Source organism: Rhododendron vialii, chromosome 12a, assembly GCF_030253575.1.
Source record: "Rhododendron vialii isolate Sample 1 chromosome 12a, ASM3025357v1".
Lineage (NCBI taxonomy): Eukaryota > Viridiplantae > Streptophyta > Magnoliopsida > Ericales > Ericaceae > Rhododendron > Rhododendron vialii.
Window position 1 is genome coordinate 25,390,807 of NC_080568.1, and position 21,624 is coordinate 25,412,430.

Genomic DNA, 21,624 nt, shown 5'->3' on the forward strand with positions numbered 1-21,624 from the left:
ACACAATTGACAACGACCGGTTTTATTCTCTTATTTCTCTAAATGAGAGGATGGAAAACTAAAAATTATGACTAAAATTAGAAAATTTTCACTGAAAACATAAACACTTTGTTTGGTTTAGATTTTAGAAAGTTATTTTTGAGAGTTGGAGTGGTAATGAGTGGAGAGAGATAGAGAGAAAGATTTATTGAAAACTGTGCCGAGAGTTGAGAGTTACTCTCAAAAAGTCCATCCAAGCAAAGTGAAAATAATTTAATAAAGATAAGTCACACAATTAACAACGGCCAACTACTGCTCACTAAGTCACATGACAGTTACTGAATTGGAATTACACTAGGCCTCTGCTCACTCACGTAAACCGAGGGTAAAAACGATAAGGATAAAGGTGCGCGACCATGTCACGACCCCAATTTACAGATAGAGTGGCGTGATGGACAACTCAAGTTTGTTGGGAAAAAAGAACAGTAGAATTTGATAAAATGCAAAAGTGTGAAAATTAACCATGATTATTTTGAGCTGACTTAAACATGCAACGAATTTAGGGCGTGTTTGATTGCAGATTTCGTTTTGAGGGGATTCGTAATGATATGGGATTAGGATTGGGATTGAGAATGAGGTGGGATTATTAATGAGGAGATGAATTATTTATTCATGTTTGTTTTGCACGGGATTAGGATTGGGATTCGATTGAGAATGGGAAGGAATTGTAAATAACATGTTTGTTTTGGCTAGGATTAGGATTGGGATTGGGATTGAAGTGGGTTTTTAAACATGTATTGCTCAATCCCATGGGGATGGGATTATTAGTAACACCCCCCCATGGTATTGCTAATACCCCCATTTTGGGGGATTAACAATCCCATGGGATAACTAATCCCCCCTACAAAAACCTAACCAAACAAGGTATTAACAACCCCATGGGATTATTAATCCAATCCTCCCCTCCAAACCTCCTATCAAACACGCCCTTAGTGTTACATTGCATCATCGTGGGCCCACTACCACTGGCTTCACAAACAATGATAGTTTAAATTAGGATAACTTTAATTATTAGTCCTAAACTATAGTGCTAATTAAGCATAAACCAACCGACCAATAAATAAAGATAATAGAGCATGATGACTGGAATTGAAGCAAATAAACCACGCGACTATTGATAAGGCCAATTCTTCACTCGACATCGACAGCGAACTCTGTTTTTTGAGGAAATTTTTTGAAAGTAATGAGTGAATAGATTGATAGAAATTTTTTATTAGAAACTGTGCGTAAGGATTTTGAGATCCAAATCAAACAAGGAGTAAACTAGCTCCATTCTTGTCAACTTTTTTTGTTCTTTTAATTTTTGTGTGTTTTATTTGTCTTTTTCGAATTTTTGTTAGATTTACTTGATATTTTTTGGATCAATTATCCGTCCCAACAAGAAGAGTCTAAATAATACGAATTTACGAAAAAAGAGAAAAAAGTTCACAAAAAACGAAGAAATACAAAACAACGTATTTTTTATTATTATTTTGGTTGTTTAAAATGTCCTCTTAAATGAACCTTTTTCAACATCGGTTCACATTTTTATTCTTTTCCAATTCCTCTCGTTGAGACGAACGATCAGTCCTAAAAATTAGGACAAAAAGCCAAGAAGAAGGGAGCCTAAAGAACCATTTCATATCAAAATTGGCCAAGACATAAACTACAAAGCATAAACAGCCAATTCAAATCCAGAAACTAATCTGCAAGGTATCACTTTATGGAAAATATCAACTGGGACCATGGAAACAAAAATACTAGCCGTTTCCTCCATAAAGATCAAAGTACAAGCTTCATTTCAGCAGAGTGATACAGACTTTTCATTGCCCTAAGAAAAAGGAGGACGTGGAAAGAGGACAAAACACGCAGAGCCAGAAAACCCCTGTCAAAAGCTTTGGCCTATTGTGTGTCCCATGGAAGTGCTTGAGAAAAATACAAAAGCAAATCTATCAGTTGGATGCAGCTCAAAGCATAAGCAGCATAAACGTACTACTCCAATAAATAGACAGTATTTATAAATCGCAACTAACTAGATTAGTTTTGTTTTGTTTAGTTTTTGTTACGACGGTAGGGGTGTCTGGGCCAGCTTACGCGCACCTCGACTATTCCCCTCTTCGGTCTGGTCGAAGGCAGGTCATCCACACCGGAACTAAGAGATTCAAAAGAGATTTCTCTTTTGCGGTCTGACCTCAAGAGATTGCCAAGTTTCGAACGGAATGTCTAAATTTGTTACGGTTTATCTTTATTGCCACTTGAGCTACCCTTTTGGATTCTAACTAGACTAGTGGAGGCTGCGTAGCCCACATAAGTGCAGCAGAAAACCCAATACTTTGAGGAAAAAGAAAAAGTGATTCAGTGGAAGAGTTCTGGCCATACAAGATAAAATGCAAAAATAACACATCATTATCCAAGATAGAGGTCGCATCATGTGTAAAGTAGTGTCTCAACAAGTGACTCAAACTGCAGCATCGTACAGCATCAGAGTCAACTATGACAGGAATAGATTGCATTGGTTCAGCACAAAAAATGCTATCAATATTTACTGAAACATTGAATACAGACATTCTACCACGGCAACAATGACAGTACTGAAGCAATCCCAAATTCATGCGAGTGGAGGAGACGACTAGAGAAGAAAGTCGAGGGACGTAATGTTGTGGAACCATGCCTCAAATGAAAACCGGAAGGCATCGGTGAGGGTAGGCCTAGAGACTTTGATTCAATTTCCATGTGGAAAAAAACACTCAACCAGAGAGACCAATCAGAATTCCTACCTTTAGAACGTACAAAGTCGGTACAACTAGTTATAATGGAATTCCAGATTTTTAGAACATGGACTAATTAATCCTAATGAGAAGCAGTTAACGAAATTGAAAAAAACTTGCATGTTGCTTTGAACGTCGATACATGTTGTCACACTAAGTTAAATAACTTCAATGTCCAGAGAACTTGTCCCAACCCAAAGTGCAGATGAATTGCATGGTTAACAAACTTATAGTTGGTTAAAATTTCGAACAACATGCTTCTGCTTTTCTAGAATGAATCAAACGGTCATCCAACTTTCTTTTTCTCATCAAACTTCAGACTCTAGGCTGGTCAACATACTTCATGTCACCAGCCCTCAAACATTGAGAGGAGAAATTGTAAAAGACAAGGAACAGAAACAGATTCGAGCACAACATTCCCATTCCCGGACTCCAAACCACTGGGACCGTGTTCTGCACACATAGTTTTAGGTGTCGAAACTTCTCTCAAGGTATCTGATTGTTTATTTAATTTCAAGAAACAAATATGCTATGAATATTTGGAGGACACAAGTCTCCATCACTTAGAACAGATGTATCATAACTAGTTTGAAAACAAAATAATTTGCAATCCAATGTACTTCTGTACCTATTCATTCTTCTCTGTTAATTTTTTAATTTACGAACCCTTCCAGATTCCATTAGTGGGACTAAACCAAACCATACTTTGTTTTTATACTGGGTCTTGTTTTCACACTTCTCCTCTAGTGTGTAAAACATCAAAATTTCTTTCTGACTACTTTGATACGATGGGAAATGATATCGAAATGTGAAAAACTTCCGTTAGTTATAATTTCACCATGCACAAGTAAATTACTTGCCCCAGCAATGTCATGTCTAGGCGTGTCGTGTCTTAATTTCGCTACACCCACGGGTCTATCTGTGTCCTGTGTTCTTTCTTTTGCAAAAACATCGGGTCATCATCTCTTATTAATATCCCACGTTTGTTTAGTGCTTCATACCCCACATGACAATTTTTAGAAGATGCAAAACCTTAGAGACACGTAAATACTTATAAATGTTATGCAATTATCATGTTGAGTTACGGTTTATGTAATTCAATAGTAATGAAAAAGTGTAGCATTATAACATAACACTCACATCTTTCATAACATAGCTATATTGCTCACATAATAGTCGCATTCCAGAAAAATGAAACTACATTTGCTTCATGATGCCATATGTTATCTTACATGAAACTAAAAGTCATAAAGAACAGGGACGCAAAAGGAATACTATAAATCTACATTTTTCTTTCTTGTCAATGTAACTTTAAGTTATACTTTTCAAACTGCCAAGGTTTGTCATCTTTGTCTGATCAACCAACGAGTTTGGACGCCCCCAAATGTCCGAATCATGTTGACTTCCACACAAAAAGAAAAAAACAGAAAGCCACATTTGGCCAAGTGTTGGTTAAGCTTCGGGAGTATAAGCACAAGCACAATCCACCAGAGTCTTAGAGGTGCGCGTGTTCTTAGACTTATTTTTTTCTTACCTTCTGGAAGTTCTGCTAACATACAGAGTCTAACAATATTTAGTTTTGACATGATTGTCTTACACTTTTGACCTTTTGTTAAGTAACATAATTATGTAGCTTGCTTATATTCATACTCTAATGCTCTAATGTGAATGAGGAAGGTGAGTCAGAATTTGAAGAGCTTCAAGGAGAGATTCTTTGATCACTCAATGCTTGGATGGATAAAGAAGCAAAGGGGAATGAAGAAAAGAAGAGTATACAGTGATCTAATGTGAATGAGGAAGGTGAGTCAGAATTTGAAGAGCTTCAAGGAGAGATTCTTTGATCACTCAATGCTTGGATGGATAAAGAAGCAAAGGGGAATGAAGAAAAGAAGAGTATACAGTGAGTCAGCCCACTATTGAAGCTGCTAGTGGGATTGATCAGACAACAAGGGCCTTCGGTAGACTGATTTCATTGGAATGGGCAAAGGCAAGCAAAGTCTCAGTGTGAGGAAAGAAGCAAGACGAAATTCAAACAAGCCAGAAAGCTTGGGGTGTAGGTAAGTACGAGACCCTCTTAGCCTTACGCTCCCTTCTCTTAGCCTCCATGGCAACGGTAATGATCCATAAGCCGAGTGAGCTAAGGTCACTCTCCCCTTTCAATAAGCCTACTTTATTTCTGGTTAAACCATATCAGGACTTTGACTTACCCTTATCCGTCAATCCCCTCTCGTTAGCCAAACTGGCATCTAACTGTCGCTATAAAATGGCTACGGAACTAAACAACCAAGCAAAGGAGACTCCGATGAAGCAAACAAAGGCTACCAGAAGAGCGGCATCCGTTTTCCAGCCAGGGAATACTCTAAAAGAATTCTCTTTCCAAGACGGAAAAGAAAGTCTTATGAAACAAGGGGAGAGATCAAAACAAAGTCTGATGACGATGCCAGTGAAGGTTCAAAAGGTCAATAAAAGAAGAGGAGGAATCTCCTCCTTTGAAGGGAAGAAGAATCTGGTTCCTCGTCAGTAAAGTGTTGTACCAAGAGGGAGCCCAAAAACCAATATCTAGCAGCAACAACTGTAGATTTTGTGGTAGGACCGGTGCATGAATACAGTATTTTGAGGCTTTGTATCGTATAACAAAGGGCAAGCTTATGAGACCGAAAACGTAAAGTGTAGGGACTGTTTGGTTGTCGTTCTGGCGCTGTTGAAAAGTTATCATGAGCAATGAACAATACATTCTTTACCAAGGAGGAGGCTAGGGCTGAGCGACAGTGCTAAAATGTTGAATTGGGGTCTAATACAGATCCGGCTTTATGGTTTCAGAGGACAAAGTGCAGAACAGACTAAGAGAAGAATTGAGGAAGAAGAAAAGTTTGAATTTTGGTGTCTAATAGAGATTGCTTTTATGGTTTCAGAGGATAAAAGTGCAGAAATTTAAAGCAAGAAGGAGAAGAACTGACCCTCGCAAGAGTTAGAAAGCATCCCAAAAACAAATCCGTAACTCCTATACCATCACTTTTATTCTCTAAGATATTGGAAAGAAAGATTTCATGCATATTGACAGGCAAGAAATCCACATAATTCTCCCAGGACGAGGACTAGAATTTAGAAACAGTGAATATTTGGTTGATAGCATACATTTACAATTACATTTTTATATGAAACTTTGATCCTTTCGATTACTGGGACTATTTCACAAAATAAAATCCGTATAATGACTCATCTAATAACTTGACCTGAAACAGCATCCATTGGACCCATAGCAGAAGCCTAATTCATAAAATTCTGAATCACCAAAGCTCCTGACCACACAGTGGAAACATATTTTTGCGAACAAAAAGGCTTCTTGATGATTGTGGGACCTATTGCCTTCGCTTTAGGCTTCCAGAGCCTATTATCTATTCAATCATTCAGCGGCTATGGCACCTCATACTATAAAGAAGTGTGTGTTCTTAATTTTTTCACTCATATCATGAGAAGTCCAAACTTAGAAAGAAGAGAATGATACACATATAGTTCAGGATGTCGTAAATCCGTAGCTACATAACTTTAGATAATGCTAATGTTTTTCTCTTGTCACTTTAACACAATTAACGAGGAGGGTGATTCCTGCATTTTACGAAATAAAATAGGAGTGTGGGGATTTGATTTCTCTTCGTCAGGAGGTAGTGTTGAATTTTTCCGAATCCTCAGGGGAGTGTTAGAAAACAAATTCGGTTCATTTGGTTCCCAGATTTAATACCACTTAATGTTCAAGTTTCAAAAGCAGGCTCAAAATTATGACAACCATTTAGGTAGCAGAGTTCTGAAATTTAACAACTCATTCATAAGCATCGATGAGCATCTATATTACCATACCACCACCGCGGCACTGCCATGGCCTCCAACCCTCCTTGCACATGCACTTGCACAACCACACTCACAACCCCTTCAAAACCACCACTACCACTCAATCTTTAACCCCACCCCCTTCCACCACCTCCGCACCATACCACTACCACCATCCACCGCTAAGGCACTATTGCCACTACCCCTCCCCACCACCATTTCTTCTTCAACCCCCCCCCCCCCCCCACCCTATTCCACCTTCGCTTCCAGCATCATTGCTACTACCACTACCCCACCATCATCTTCACCACCTCTACCCAGCACAAATATAACCTAGACGTGACTATTATGTCCACCATAGTACGAATAACAACAAGTGCCTTTATAACATAAAACTTGAAAGAGAAAAACCAATCGTATCAGGATTTTGAACAACAAAAGAAAGCATAATGCCAATCTTATAAAGATTTCAAAGCTTCAATTTCTAACAATGGTGTCCACTACATCTCTCTCTAAAAGCTCTGAATATGCTGTGGGGTTAGAGTACGAAATTGGGTGCAAGATATTCCAGAATAATGGGGAAGGCAAAGGGCCAGCTGAACCCAACCAAATAAACCCTACAAAGAAAGGTAACCAAAAACAAGGCTTAACTGAAACGGAATAACAGATTCTAAACCCAACACTGAAATTTCTCCGGCGGTACCTGAATACAGGATAGGATTCGAACAGTACAGTGCCCGACTCCTTGTTCTTGAAAAAAACTATTTACAGTACCGATCGGCCTTCTTCTTGACACGATCATCCAGGGCATCCTCGACGGACCTAACATTAGACTTGGGATCGTAAGCAAACTTCTTGGCCTCGACGGGGAACAACTGATCGTACTTCATCCGCTTCGCCGCATCGATCGTGTACACCTCCGCTCCTCCTCCTCCGACCGACCCTTCGCCGCCGCCGGCAGCGGCAGAAGCGTCCTCGTCCTCCTCCGGCTGATATTCTTCTTCCAGAGCTTCGTGTGTGTCTTCGTCCTTGTTGCTTTTCTTGTTCTTTTTCTTCTTCTTCTTCTTGTCGATGGATTTGCTGAGGCTGGCGATGGCGCCCCCCTTGAAGGTCAGCCTCCCTCCTTTCACTTTCTCGTACGGATCCCCCATGCCTAGGTTTCGATTTCCACCTCTCCTCGCTCACTGCGCTTGGTTGCTTCTTCTGCTAGTATTACCTTCAGGAGCAGATTGAGTGGAGAGAAGTCGGTTTGAATCAGTTCTGGATGGCAAGGGGTTGGTTTGGTTGCCTTTCGTTTCTTTGGCGCAGTACGAACCTAACCCAAAATACGCCATCAAGAACCTAACTCGGAAAGAAACCCGACCGGTTTTCCAACAACCTTTCTATGGGCACGACCGGCCGTGCACTATCAGACTGGCTGAGGTCCATTTCGGGTATCGCAAAAATAATCCGAGCTGTATAATAATTTTAAAAATTATATGATCTGAATGAAAAATGAAAGATTGGATCAAACACGTACGAGTATCGAATCGAGTTAATTTTCTGTGAAGCCAGTTGAAAAATTATTAAAAGGCTTAGATTATGTGCCTAGAAGGCACGACCGGCCGTGCGCCATCAGACTGGTTGGGGTCCATTTCGGGTATCGCAAAAATAATTCGAGCTGTATAATAATTTTTAAAATTATATGATCTGAATGAAAAATGGAAAATTGGATCAAACACATACGAGTATCGAATCGAGTTAATTTTCTGTGAAGCCAGTCGAAAAATTATTCAAAGGCTTAGATTATGTGCCCGTCTCTGCACCGTTGGTGCACAATCTGTCAGTACTCTTAGCATTTTCAGGTTTTGTATCACCTAAACCGAATCCGTATGATGTAGAACAGGATTTTAGCTTAGAATTATGGAGACTTAACTTCATTTTCGTAATCTAACTGGTTATAAACAATTTTATTTTTAATCTATAGATCATAAATACGAGAAGTTAGATTGACACTTTAAAGTTCTAAGACCTAGTTACTGTAATGATTCTCTCTCCCTTGATTACCTGTATATGCGACTTGAAAATCTATTGTTTTCTTCTTTTTTATGAAGGTCAAGAGGGCAATTTCACTTACCAACTCACCTAGACAATTGCTGACTAGAGAGAGGCTCAGTGAACCCTTTAAACACACACATCCAAATCCAAACTCCCGATGTGGGAGCCAACCCAACTGACAGACGGGCCCAAGGGGCCTGCACCAGAGGTCAGACACCACCACAACGGGTAGGCACGACTTAGTTTTTTTTTTACGAAGGTCAAGAGGGCAATTGCTGACTAGGACACCAAAATCTATTGTTTTCTAGTACTTCCTTTTTCTTAACAAAGCCAAGCACTTCTGAATTGAAGACTGAGCACTTTTGGTTACTACTAGAATTACTCGGTGGCTGTCTTGTTTCATGACCTGGTGGCCGGGTGTTTGTTTACTCCAGTCTCCAATATGTATCTAAGATTACGTAGTTTACAAAAATTATGCTAATGCAAATTGTATGAGCTTTTGCATCAGAGAGAAGGTAATCAAAGAAGAAAATTTGATTTTTCAGACAAGCCAAGTACCAAAAATGGAGGCCAACAGTAACAATGCCGGTTACTATACATTGAGCCTATTAGAAACTAACTATCTTGGAGCCGAACACCGCTTGCTGATTTTCTTCCCACTCCTGAATGGACAAGTTCTACACTAGGTAGTCTAGGTGTGCTGTGCCAGATTACTACCTGATTCCAAAATCATGGATTCCAGTATCTTGTACGAGTTGTCAAATGCTTTGCAAATCAAAATCTCGGTAGTTATGCCATTTTTCGTATCTCTGATGCCCTGGTAGCACAGGTCTACGCCGGGTGGAATGCATGCAACTCATACAACAGCATCCTCTTAAATCATTGACACAACCAGTACAGCACCTGAAAATAGACAATCAACATGATTCATAGAGTAGAAGTAATCAAATAGATTTTGACCAAAACAGAGATAAACCCAGGGGAAGACAGACAGCGTCACAGCAGATGGCAAAAATGATTGTTGTCATCACCTACTATAACAAGAGGCCATCACTTGAGAATAATCAAAAAATCGTTGAATGGGATAACTATTGCAGTACCTAAGAATGCACCTAAACATGCCATTAAATGACCCATTTCAATTTCTAGGGTTATCTTATATTCTTCAAGCCTCTTAGTCCAACGACGCACAACCTCAGTCAAATATTCATATGAATCGTTCTTCTTAATTCTTTTCAGGAGTGGAGGAGTGGTTTGATATCCAATGAGCTTTAAGCATGGCTTTTCACTCATTTTGAAGCAACCATGTTTCCAAAGTCACACATGAGACAGTTTATCAAGAATTATGTTGCAAATATGAATTAGCAACTATGCACCAGTATAGTTCCAACTATGTCAAATGAAAACATTTTCTTAATTTCCTTACTGGGTACTTCAAGCATTTAGAACGTCCATTTAACATGAAGGTTACTTGATAGCTGTTTAATGACTTTTCTAGATGCATGCCTTTGTGGGTTTTTCTTGATCGAGCAAATGTTTCCATTTAGTTATAGTATTCTTTTCCAAAACCACAGAAAGATTGAGACTTACAAGAAAAGTAAGTTGCAGTCGAGATTTGCACAGTTGCGGTGCCTCAGTTCAGAAACTTGGGAACCACAAATATAGCATCTAGCGAATGAAGTAGTCTCTGAACACTCTTGTGCCCTACTTGTTTCAGTGATACCTTGAGGCTTGTAGGCAGAAGGTGGTAGAGACAGACGGGAGTCAAACACAAAGAGATTCCCAACCCATTCTACAGAACCTTCACTCTTTAGATAATGAGTGACACCTCCCCTCAAGGTATACAAGTTTTTGAAGCCCCTTTTTCTGCAATTTATAGGAGAATACTCACCAACAGAATCAAACAAAATAGCCGCAGAACGATCTGATAAGGAAAACTGAAGCGAGACGCACATGAACAAAGAAAGAAAGAAATATTAATGAGAAATTTGACCTCACATAGTACCGGTGGCCCATCAAAAAGGTGGGCCAACTTGTAAATGGACCAAGACATAGTGTAGAGATTGTCAATTTAACGGTCAGCTTAGGTTCAGGCATCCAGTTACGGCCCTGAATCAGCTCATAAAATGGGCTTACTCAATACATTTGGTTCAAAATTCAAATGACAGCTGAGGAAATATGAGTTCCTAAAGTTTCACATACCAAGGCTCCACAAGTAATTATATGAACCATGTTAGGCACAAGATGCATGGTTAAATAAGCAAATCGGGAATCTACGTTCTTTCATCTCACTCATGATTGGAAAGAAAATTATCCAAAAGAGCAGAGACAATAAAAGAAAAAATAGAACAAAAGGTAGGTTCCTTTTCAGTATGGCAGAATTGGCACCAATTTAAGATGCAATGATTGACAAGTCTGAACTGGAAATAGCGTAATAAGGATTACATGGTTTCGGGGCCTAGCTTAGGTTTTAGGAGTCAATGGTAACTTTGGGTAGTTCTTGTATTGGCTGGAATACATTGCACCTTTGTTGACTCCTGCTCAGCAGTAGACCCATCCACAATTTCAACAATAATTTTATGCCAAAATTTTAGAAGGCACGAGCAAGTAAATTTTGACTCCTGAAACAGGCAATTAACAGAAAGGAAACTAAGACAAATAGGAAAATCAATTAGTAAAACAGCAAAATGTGAGCACATTATGGCAGCACCTTTGTTGTCGCTATGGAGATATAGGCTATCAGAAAACATAGGCTCCTTTGAGCCCAGAAAAGCTATGCAAATAACATGGGTTGAAACCATATGGCTCCCTCACTTTCTGTTACAAACTTGGTACGTGCCATGTGTAGTTGTAAAACTCTGTCTCCAGTATATTGGTTTTAAAACCCAGTCTTTTACCATTCAAAGTTTCTCCCACATTGATTTTCTTAATTAAGCTTGTTTGTTGGCTTCCACATGAAACTTGTCCATTACATGCAAAAGTAGCTCCACTGGGGATGGCCTCATGCACAATCAACAGGAAAGAGAAATTAAAAAGGAAACCAAGAGTCCAAGACCAATGAATGGGGCAACCTCAAGATGGTAGAATATATGTCGCAACGGATTCCTCCTGTGCAGTACATTAATATATCGGTTTTCTCCTTGTCAACACAGGCGAAAGGATCTGAACCGTTCACCTGGATTGCATAAATACATATGAACTGGATTAAGGTTAAGAGATTCCCAGCAAGGAAATTTTGCAAAACTAACATAAGTACAAAGTATTGTTGTCAGAGAAGCTAGGCGAAGAAAAGAAATCCCGAGTATAACAACTAATTGCCCATATGGCCCTATCTCCTACAGGAGTCCAAAACTAATATGGAGGAACAAGTGAACACAGTAACAGACTCAAACTGAACACAGAATTCCTCTACTGAGGCCCAAATTGAGCTTCACAGAATCGCAAGTTGTCTCTTTTCTTTCAACTTGGCTATGTGTCCAAATCTGTCTGAAATTTATTTCATTTCGAAAGTCGAAAGGAAATAGCTGTGCACATCATTCTCCAATTCTGAAACGCTATACCGAATATTAAAAAATAAATAGCACATCTGTACTCTGTTCCTGCTTTTTTCCTATTCACTCAATCACTGGGATTAATTTTGTGGTGTTCTGAAGTCTATCTCGTGCAAGATGCCAATAGTTTGCCTCTTTTGGAATGTACTCTGCTGCTTAGACGGAAATAGTTTGTAAAATTCAATGACCCCTGCATATTTACAACATTATTGTCCTCTATAACTTCCATGCTACTTCAGTTCTTATTAAATTTGCTATCCGGAAAATTTTGAGACTAATGTACAGCTGTAGTGTCTCTTAATCTTAGCAGTGGTGTTTTTTTCCAATTTGTAGGCCCAGTAGTGGATTTATGTAGCAATTATATTCTGCAAATGCACAATAGTGAAAATATCATTTGTAGTTCAGTCACCCAATGAAAATATCATTTACTCTGCATGCTCCTCACCACCCATATTTTTAAACTGTGTCGGATCTTACAGTGAAGAGTGCCCTAACCCTAAGCTGTTGGTAGTTGCTTCGGGCGTCTACTTTACGTTTGGCATTGACAACCTTGTTACTTGGCCTAGCAGCAAGCAAAACCCTGTCACCCGTTCTAGGGTGCAAGTGCTCATACAGCTTCTAAAATGTTTTAATTTCATTTTCTCCTTTTGGACTTCGGAATCGGTGTTCCTCCTCCTATGGAAATGTATTGTGGCAATCATGCAACTATCTTTAATGCTAGCAACCAAATTATACATAAGCGCTAGGTTGACTGTCGCGTGCCGCTATATTCGAGATTTGTTGATGAATAAGCTTATAACTTATAAGCACATTCTTACTCTGTATGTTCTTTCAGAGGACCAACTGGGTGATATTCTTTCGAAGCTTTTAGCTCGTTCATCTTTCCAGCAGTTGACCTTCAAGCTGGGAAAGGTTTGAAATCTGAGCTTCAGCTTGAGGGGGAGCATTGGCGTGTGATTTTTTTTGCTCATTATTCCTTTGTTTTACTTGGGGTGTTATTGTGTTCTCGTGGTGCACAAACACAAGTGAGGTGTAGAGGCTGATTAACACTTCTTTCTCTCGGTATGCATGTTAAGGCAAGCACCAAGAGGTTAATCTATGATGAGCGGAACTTTTCACAGGAAAGCTCTTCAGATCTGCCACATGTAGGTCACTGGCCACACATTGAGAACAGGTTATGGCCTCCCTTTCCTAGTCAGTATGAACATGATTGCAGTTTTATACATAAATTGATCAAACCTCCGATTCCGATATCCCAAATGAAGTGCTCCTGAAGCAGTCCACATCCGGTCGTTGAGCCCCATGAAAATGACCAATATCCCATTCATACCCTGATTACAAGCATTGATACAATATCTTCAAACTTCAATCAAGGAATTAAGGAGCATGAAAGTTCATGAGAAGTACAATAAGAAGGAACAAAAGCAAGATCCGATCAAGTTTCATAGCATGAACAAATCTAAGATAATTTCTTCACACAAAACGAAGAAAGAAAAAATACGCTAGATCAGAAAGATGTGTTCAAAGAGGACAGATTGTCTCAAAAAAACTACATCACGCAAACTTTCCTAATCGCATGAAGTATTCATAATGAACAACCAACACTTAGCCAGGGTATAGGATCTATGCCCCAGTATCTAGATAGACATGCTAGCAAGTGTCTACTATTCCAAGTATGCCTTACCCTTACTTCAATACGAGTTTTAAGTGCCCTTGCTCATTAATCTGTTATCTGAAAACACCATTTTACCCTTTCACAATGAAGAAGATAACAAAGAAAAAAACCATCTAGCGCTTATCATTGTGGACTCCTAAATAAGTCAAGTGAGACACACTTACAATTGTCGGATGAATAAGTTCACACTAGCACATTCCAAGCCTGGCACGTGTGTCCATGTTGTCCTGGTGTGAACCTTAGAAAATACTGCGGGGTTGTAACCCATGCCCATGCCCATGCGACATACATAGAAACAGCTATAAGAGACTGTATGACATCCTCTCTCTCTCTCCCTCCCCTAAGGCTGCTCGGAACTCCCTCCTCCTCCACTATGATGGACTAGGATCATTTTTTTGCCTGCCATATTCCGAAAGGCTCACTCCACTCCACATTGATGGCATCTCGCACTTGTATTCTATATTCTCTATTTCCTTGTGTGTTTTTCATTCACCAGGCTTTGAGCTCATGCCGTTATATTCATAATTTTTCAGGTGAGTGGTAGGAGAGACATTTGTGGACTTGTTATTTTTTGTGAACTCCGTAGAGAGATTGCATATCCACCACATGTTGATTCAAGTATTTTGTTTTTAGGCTTCCATGTTACACGGGCTAAAGCCCCATGGTTCACGGCCAGTCAGCCCTCCGCATAAGGGTGTTAAATATTGCCTCTAAACTTGCTTACTCATATGTTATATCAACTGGACGAGCTATTCCATTATACCATCATTTCCACACACACACACACACACACACACAAAAAAAACCACTCAAGAAGCTACACTTTTGCAGTACAGCCAAGTGAACTTGTACTGTTGCTATAGCATATAAGGTAACAAAGTGGAAAAGGTTGAAAGTTAAAGCATAAGAAATAGGCTTGGGTTCTCTTAACTAATGGAACCCTTCCTTCTTTTCTTACCAATCAAAGATACGTTGACAAAACTGTAGAAGCATATATGCAGCAAAGGATAAAAAAAAGAAGAAGGGGAAAGCGAGGCAAGTGAACTAGCACATGAAAGCATGAAAAAGTACACATACTTATTATTTAATGAAGAGAAGATATCCATGACCTTGTCTGGTTCAAAAAGCAAGCTTAAAACCTAATAAATCATTAAAAAGCCAGCTTAAAACCAAGGTAGAGAAATTACTTCAGCTTCTTTGCATTTTGCTTTTCATTCACAAAACATTGCAAATTAAAAAGCTGGTCCACAAGGGTTCCAAACTTCCAATTTATAGATGCAATGATGTCATAGAGACTTCTATAAACTTTTCCATGAGTTAGAGATAAGAGAGAGGAATCGAGAGAGAGAGAGAGAGAAGCGTGCGTTTGTGTGGGTGTGTGTGCGTGCGTGTGTGTGTGGGGGGGGGGGGTTGTTTACGACTTTAACAAGCACAGCATTTCCACATTATATCCTTGTGCACTTGTTTCTGTATTTCATGTCAGTTGACGAATTTAGATAGTTCCAGTTAATCTAGCAAACAGGTTCATAATTGAATACTTGGAATCGTTTGTAAAGATTTTCCACTTAGCCCCTCGTACAATGTCACCAACTTCACTGTTCTCAGTACGATGTAGTAAAAATGGATCCTCTACTTCTTCTTCAAAAAAAACCTTCTGCATAACACTTCACAGAACGCAAGCAACAAGAAACACAAGCAAGTACCGTTTCTCACATCCAATAGAATAAAGTTCCTACTAGACTTCCAGGTTGACAATTCATTGCTTTTATTTGCTGCTTCCAATCTCTGCTTCCATTGACATGGCGTGAGAGGAGTAGCTCGCATCGGCGGATCAATCAAAGGAAGATGTGAAATGCCTCCCTCCAACTGCTAACAAAATACAAAAGTTGTTAGGAACGAAAAATTAAAAGGATAAAACAGAAACTTGAAACTGCAGTTGATCAAAGAAATGATGCTTGTTAATATCAAAACCAAAGTGGTTAGGCAAAAGAAGATATGAACGAAGATTGAAGGGGAAGCTTCCAGAAAGATCAGGACTGCCATTACCGTAATACTTCTATTACTGCAATAGTGTACCTTAACCTGTAACTTTTACAACTGTTCGCTAAGGTTAAATATTAACTATTGGTTTGATCTGTTCACAAAAACAAAACAAAAAAATGGTCCCACAAACAAGTAATCCTAGGGAGAATCGCCAACTCAATAGAACAGGTTCCAGCAAATCATATAGAGATTGTGGCGGAAAGTTATGCATGGGAACACCAAATCAGATAAATAGCATCAGGAAGAAGATAAACAGAGAAACCCAATTACTATGTAGCTTGCCTGAACAAGTGAGGGCTTATACCGCAGCTTTAATCTTGGAAAAGCATGTCCACCTAAAGCTGGAGAAACTTGAAACAGTACACCAGAAAACCTAGGGTCTTCTCTTAACCATTTCACATATGCCAGAGCATCTTTCAACAGCCCACTGAACTGCACAAGATGAAGAACGAGGGAAATGGATCTTATCAATACAAATAGTGACTGAAGCATAACAGCCCACTGAACTGCACAAGATGAAGAACGAGGGAAATGGATCTTATCAATACAAATAGTGACTGAAGCATAACAACAAATATACTGAACTAAAGGCTTGACCGAAAAAATATACTGAACTAAAGCATTTCCTCAATTCAACTACTCTACCCTGCAGTAAAGGTACTGGCCTGCTGAATGCTGATAAAACAATTGTAACATGCAATAAGAAGCCATCTCACCTCTTGGACCGTAAAAAAATTTCTATGACAAGGTGAAGAGGAGAAAGAGAATGATGGGAGAATACACATAATAATTAAAAAAAAGATCAAGACCAAACCAAACTTCTTACAGAAAATCTTCATGGTTTTCGTATTCATATACCATCTCAATATTGACGAGAATAGCAATGAAAAAAGAACTACAACACATTTTTAAGAGATGAGTGAAAATTTTGGAAAAGAAAAGGGCAACTCGAAAATTTTCAGACCATGTAACTCGATTTCCCTTTTTGGCAACCAAGGAACCCACCCCGGGAAGAGCAACGCTGGACCCACCCGGCCCGATAAACCGGGTGATGTGCAAACCTACCTGCAAGGCTGCAAGACCTACGTTCCCAACAGAGATAGGGCACTGCAAGCAGGAGTACAATACAAGACCTTTGGGTTTATGGTTGCTCCCAAGGACAACCTTATACTGTTACGTGATCTTGGGTAGAACTCAACCCCAAAGCTAGCTATTGAAGTGAGGGTGCCCTCACGTTGATATACTTCATATTACATTGGTACCTAGGCAATGTGGGACTATGTAGCACCGACACTCCAAAAGGGCGCCGTGTCCACGTATTGGACACGGGGACATGGCGGGGACACGTATTGGACATGCCACGTGGTGTGTCCAATAATTTTTATTATTTTTTGATAGGGGACACGGCGCGGACACGGCTGGGGACATGCCGGGGACACGGCTAGGGGTCAAAATGTAATATTTTTTAAATTTTTGAGGGTTAATATGAAATTATTCAAAACATTTGGGTTAAACTGTAATTTTTCCTTTGAAATTTTTTTATACAATTTGTGAAATTATTCATATACAATGGTTCATAATTTTTTTTATATATATGTAAATAAATTTATTTTTTATTTATTTATACACGTGGCGTGTCTCCCGCCATGTCCGTATCCCCATTTTTTTAGAATTGCCGTGTCCGTGTCCGTGCTACATAGATGTGGGACTTCGCTTCACAGCCTCCCTCACACATAGTGTGCTCACTGGGCAACACCTGCCATAGGTAGGCAAGAGACACACACCCTACCTAGCTCTAATACCATGTTACACGGTCTTCGGTAGAACTCAACCCCAAAAGTTAGCTCATGAAGTGAGGGTGCCCTCACGTTGATATACTCCATTTTGGTACCTAGGTGATGTGGGACTTCACTTCACATAAACTACTAGGCTTACCCTGACAGATTGACAAGATACTTCATCATTAACAAAAGGTTTAGAAATCATAGACAAGAAAGCCATTATCTTGGAAATTGGCTTTTAGGTTCTGAAACAATTTTTGAGATCTGCAGTTAAAGTCTTAAATATATGGTCCTCTTTAACCTTCAATCCTTAGTGCCCACATTCACATCTCACTTCACCATAAAAATAGGCAAACAACTTTGTAAACCAACGATTTAGTCTGGTTAGCTGTCATGTTCTTGCCAGTATATATAGCTAAATATTACACGCAAAGTACAAAAAGGTGAATATGTGGAATATTTTTTTCCCCTTCATATTCAACAAGAACGCTCTTGCGACATTCCATTATTGCAAATGGTTACTCAAGTAAAATTAATCAGACTTACGAACATCTGCATATAGTCAAAAAATTATTTCAACTCAGTGTGAAAGGCAAACTTCCAAGCACCTAAGGACAGTCATTGAATGTAGAAAACTATTCTTGCACCATATTGAATGGGAAAAAAAATTCATTAATCATACTATAAGAAGCACCTGTGCATTAAACCCTTGCTCGTTCACATATATTCGACCACGTATGTCAAGACCCTGACAGATAACAAAAATGAAACCTCAGTGCATCAACCGATTCAAAACCATTCACATTTGATCCCAATATGCTTCCTATCAACACCAATATGCAAATCACAAATAGTAAGCGAAAGTCCAATATTAATAGGAATGGCAGTATTATCACTAACGATTGTGGCAACAAATCTGCTGCAATTTCCAAATTTCACCCATCCATAAATGTAGGAATGGATATCCACTCATCGCATGGCATGTACGTCTTGACACGTGCCATTCCATCCATACAACAGGATGACCACGAAGGATCTCTTGCACAAAGGCCCTCACATGCCATACTCCACGGAACATCACCGTCCACATAGAGGCACTTGCTTTATACCATCCGCTTTGAAGGCCCCTGGAAACTTTTCTCTTGCAAGGCACCCACAAGCAAAGGAACGCTCGGTCTAGAGACAACTGCCACCCTCTCTTTTGTAAGGGTGCTAAGCTCGTATCTCCTCCTGAATCCTCCACCTCTAGCAGCCTCTAACCATCAAGAGCCCACCAATCTTTGAGAATGGTCTACTCTGGCCCAGTGACCTCCACATATACTCAATACAAAAAAAAAAAAAATTAAATAAATCCACAGCATCGAAATCAATACATGCATCCATAAAAATCTATAGACTTAACTTAGTAGAATGACTTTTGTAAGTAACAAAGCCAAGAGAAAAATAGGGAATACAAAAGGAAAGGCCATTGTGTCCTAAGGTAGACAAAAGATAAAAGTGGGCAGCGGGAAGGGAAGGAGAGAACAACTAGGGACAGAGGTAACTATTAGGGAGGGGACTCCAAGGCCTCCCCAAACATTGCTAAAACCACAATATATATAGAGAATAAAATGTACGTTAAATTTCCATAATATGGTACATCGGCCCCTCCAAACTTTAAAAAATAAAATAAAATGGTTAGGTAGTGGAAAACAATTGCTCCCTTCCATGTGTGTAATTGTGAATGTATGTTTTACCAATTATTAATAGAAAGTGGCTATAATTTTCTTGTCGAACATTGTTCGTTAGATTTCAAGCTCGAACACAGCCGCTAAAGGTGAATAAATAGGATACAGACGTATTATCCACTTATTTTTTCTCTTCCGAGTCTTCTCAACCTTTTTTCCCCCCCACATTAGGAGGTCGTAGCCTGGGGAAGGGGTTCTTGCACATGGCAGGACTATGAACCCTTGATAGCCCCAACTGTCTACATATGTGCTCTATACAATTCAGACACCCCCAACTAGCGTCTCCAATCCTTACCCATTTTATTACCCATACCCAAAGTTTGAATAAAAAGCCTAAAAACCCATCTCTAATGCCCTAACCATGTCCCAATCCATTTAGAGTTTTACTATTTTCCTCACCCAAATTTGGGGAGACCCAAACCCATACTTATTTTTCTCAAACCCTCTTTTCACTCCCATTAATTACAAGTGTGCCATTCAGTAATAGATTTGGATAAAAATAAGGGTTTAGCATTGGAGATGCCTAAAATAAGGGTTTAGCATTGGAGATGCCTTGCCCAAATCAAGCTTTTGACCCAAATCTCTACCCAAATTTGGGTGAATAAAAGCGTCAGGGCTGGTGATGCTCATGTAGCTGACGATGGGTAATGAGAGCAGCATTGAATTTTCCCAAAGCATTTGAATTTAGGGCATAGAGCATAATGCAGAGAAGATTAACTGAAAAACACTCCAAGAAACAAAACTGGGAGAAATAGCTGGGGTATTGGTTTTCAACCTGCAAGAACGCTAGGTGTTTGGCGACCTCATCATCTGGGTCTTCGATAGACACGAAATGGTAGAAATTCACTACGATGAATTCATGATCCTTGTAATCTTCTTCCCAATTGCATTCCAGAGGCAACAAATCAGGAGCGCGACCGCACCCACATTTCAGTCCTCGTCGTCCAGTGGTAAAAGCCGGAAGCAGGCCCCTCCTCTTGCCGCTGCCGTTCCTCTTATTCCTCGTTATTAACGGAACCCAACAAGAAGCGTTGTTAATGGTGACACAACTAGCGGCGGAGAAGGAAGTTGAGAATGTAGACGAGGATGGAGTTGTAGGAGGAGGGTTGGGAGGCGAAAGCGTGGGCAGGGCTGAGCCGGAAACGACGGTGTAGCCATTCATGTTTGGACGCTCAAGGAGGTATCAGGAGTCGAGACTGATTTCTTGTCTTTTGGGTCTCTCTCTCCTTTCTCCGTCCCCCATTTCCCTGCTCCCTCCTCTTCGCTTTCACGTTTCCCAGTCGCCAGAGGATAAGGTATCGGAGATAAATCCATGCCATGGCAAATCCGAGCGGTTATCTCCCAAGTGGTACCCGTTCGAGACATTCGAGCGGTTCGATACACTTTTAAATAGTTCGAATTGAAATCATTTTTTTTCTTTTCTCTCATCTCAACACTCTTTCTCATTTTCTCTCTCCAAATTTGAGTCATTTAAAAATAGTATAAACGGCTTGAATGGATGAACCGACACCACATTATACTTTTTTTTTTTTGATCCGCTACATAATACCTGCTTCGCGCTAAAAAAAATTCCCAAACCCGAGTCTCAAACCCCAAAGTTTGTCCCGTATTGTTTTCACCCTCCAATTTTGCTACAAAAGTGACCGTTTGAAACTTAAAAGGAGAAGAAAATAAACGAAAAAAAAATGCGAAGGGAAAGAAAATGAGAGGAAAAATTTATTAAACTTATAATTTTTATTTTTTTTCTTTCATTCTTTTCCAACCAAACAGTAGAAAGGCGATTTTTTTAATTTTAGTTTATTTTCTTTGAGTTAAAAAAGAGCCTAATTTTTTTTTTACAAGATCAATCACACCTAAACCGCACACCTATTGACACACCACATATTCAGCCTGTGTGGAGTTCATGCACTTACTGAATGTGTAGTGTGTGCGGGTGTGTGATTTGGAAGTATTGCTGGACTTATCACTCATTCACATCACATGTGAGGCGTCACACAAGTCAATTTTTCTACAATCACACACGTGAGGACAAAACATTTTACACAAACTCACTTACATTACATGTGGGGTTCACATACACTGGAAATGTGTTGTGTATGGGAGGCTCAAATGCAAGGTAAGTGGATGTTTGTGTATTTGAGTTTGGTTGTAGAATTATTGCCACACAAACAATTACGCACATCACACATGGGGCCGACA

General features: G+C 39.6%; 2 protein-coding genes and 1 long non-coding RNA gene across 5 annotated transcripts; all 3 read right to left on the reverse strand.

Moving 5' to 3' along the window:
* Positions 1 to 7,036: 7,036 nt before the first annotated feature.
* On the reverse strand, positions 7,037 to 7,951 carry LOC131311517 (uncharacterized). The gene is made up of 2 exons (XM_058339011.1): positions 7,315 to 7,951; positions 7,037 to 7,228 (listed from the first exon to the last, which is right to left on the reverse strand). The coding sequence occupies exon 1, from the start codon at positions 7,760 to 7,762 to the stop codon at positions 7,373 to 7,375; it is 390 nt and encodes a 129-aa protein (XP_058194994.1). The 5' UTR covers positions 7,763 to 7,951; the 3' UTR covers positions 7,037 to 7,228; positions 7,315 to 7,372.
* Positions 7,952 to 9,126: 1,175 nt separating this feature from the next.
* On the reverse strand, positions 9,127 to 20,750 carry LOC131310916 (rhodanese-like domain-containing protein 8, chloroplastic). Of its 3 annotated transcripts, XM_058338182.1 has the most exons (8): positions 20,201 to 20,750; positions 18,393 to 18,446; positions 16,200 to 16,349; positions 15,578 to 15,740; positions 13,439 to 13,530; positions 11,720 to 11,823; positions 10,239 to 10,514; positions 9,127 to 9,551 (listed from the first exon to the last, which is right to left on the reverse strand). In XM_058338182.1, exons 1-8 carry the CDS (start codon positions 20,585 to 20,587, stop codon positions 9,407 to 9,409), a joined length of 1,371 nt encoding a protein of 456 aa, XP_058194165.1. In that variant the 5' UTR covers positions 20,588 to 20,750; the 3' UTR covers positions 9,127 to 9,406. The 3 variants fall into 3 exon arrangements, with proteins under 3 accessions (XP_058194165.1, XP_058194166.1, XP_058194167.1); XM_058338183.1 differs by lacking the exon at positions 18,393 to 18,446; XM_058338184.1 differs by lacking the exon at positions 11,720 to 11,823 and having other exon boundaries at positions 15,588 to 15,740.
* Positions 11,094 to 11,713, reverse strand: LOC131310917 (uncharacterized). The gene is made up of 2 exons (XR_009195339.1): positions 11,359 to 11,713; positions 11,094 to 11,269 (listed from the first exon to the last, which is right to left on the reverse strand). It is a non-coding gene; the product is annotated as an uncharacterized LOC131310917 (long non-coding RNA).
* Positions 20,751 to 21,624: the final 874 nt, after the last annotated feature.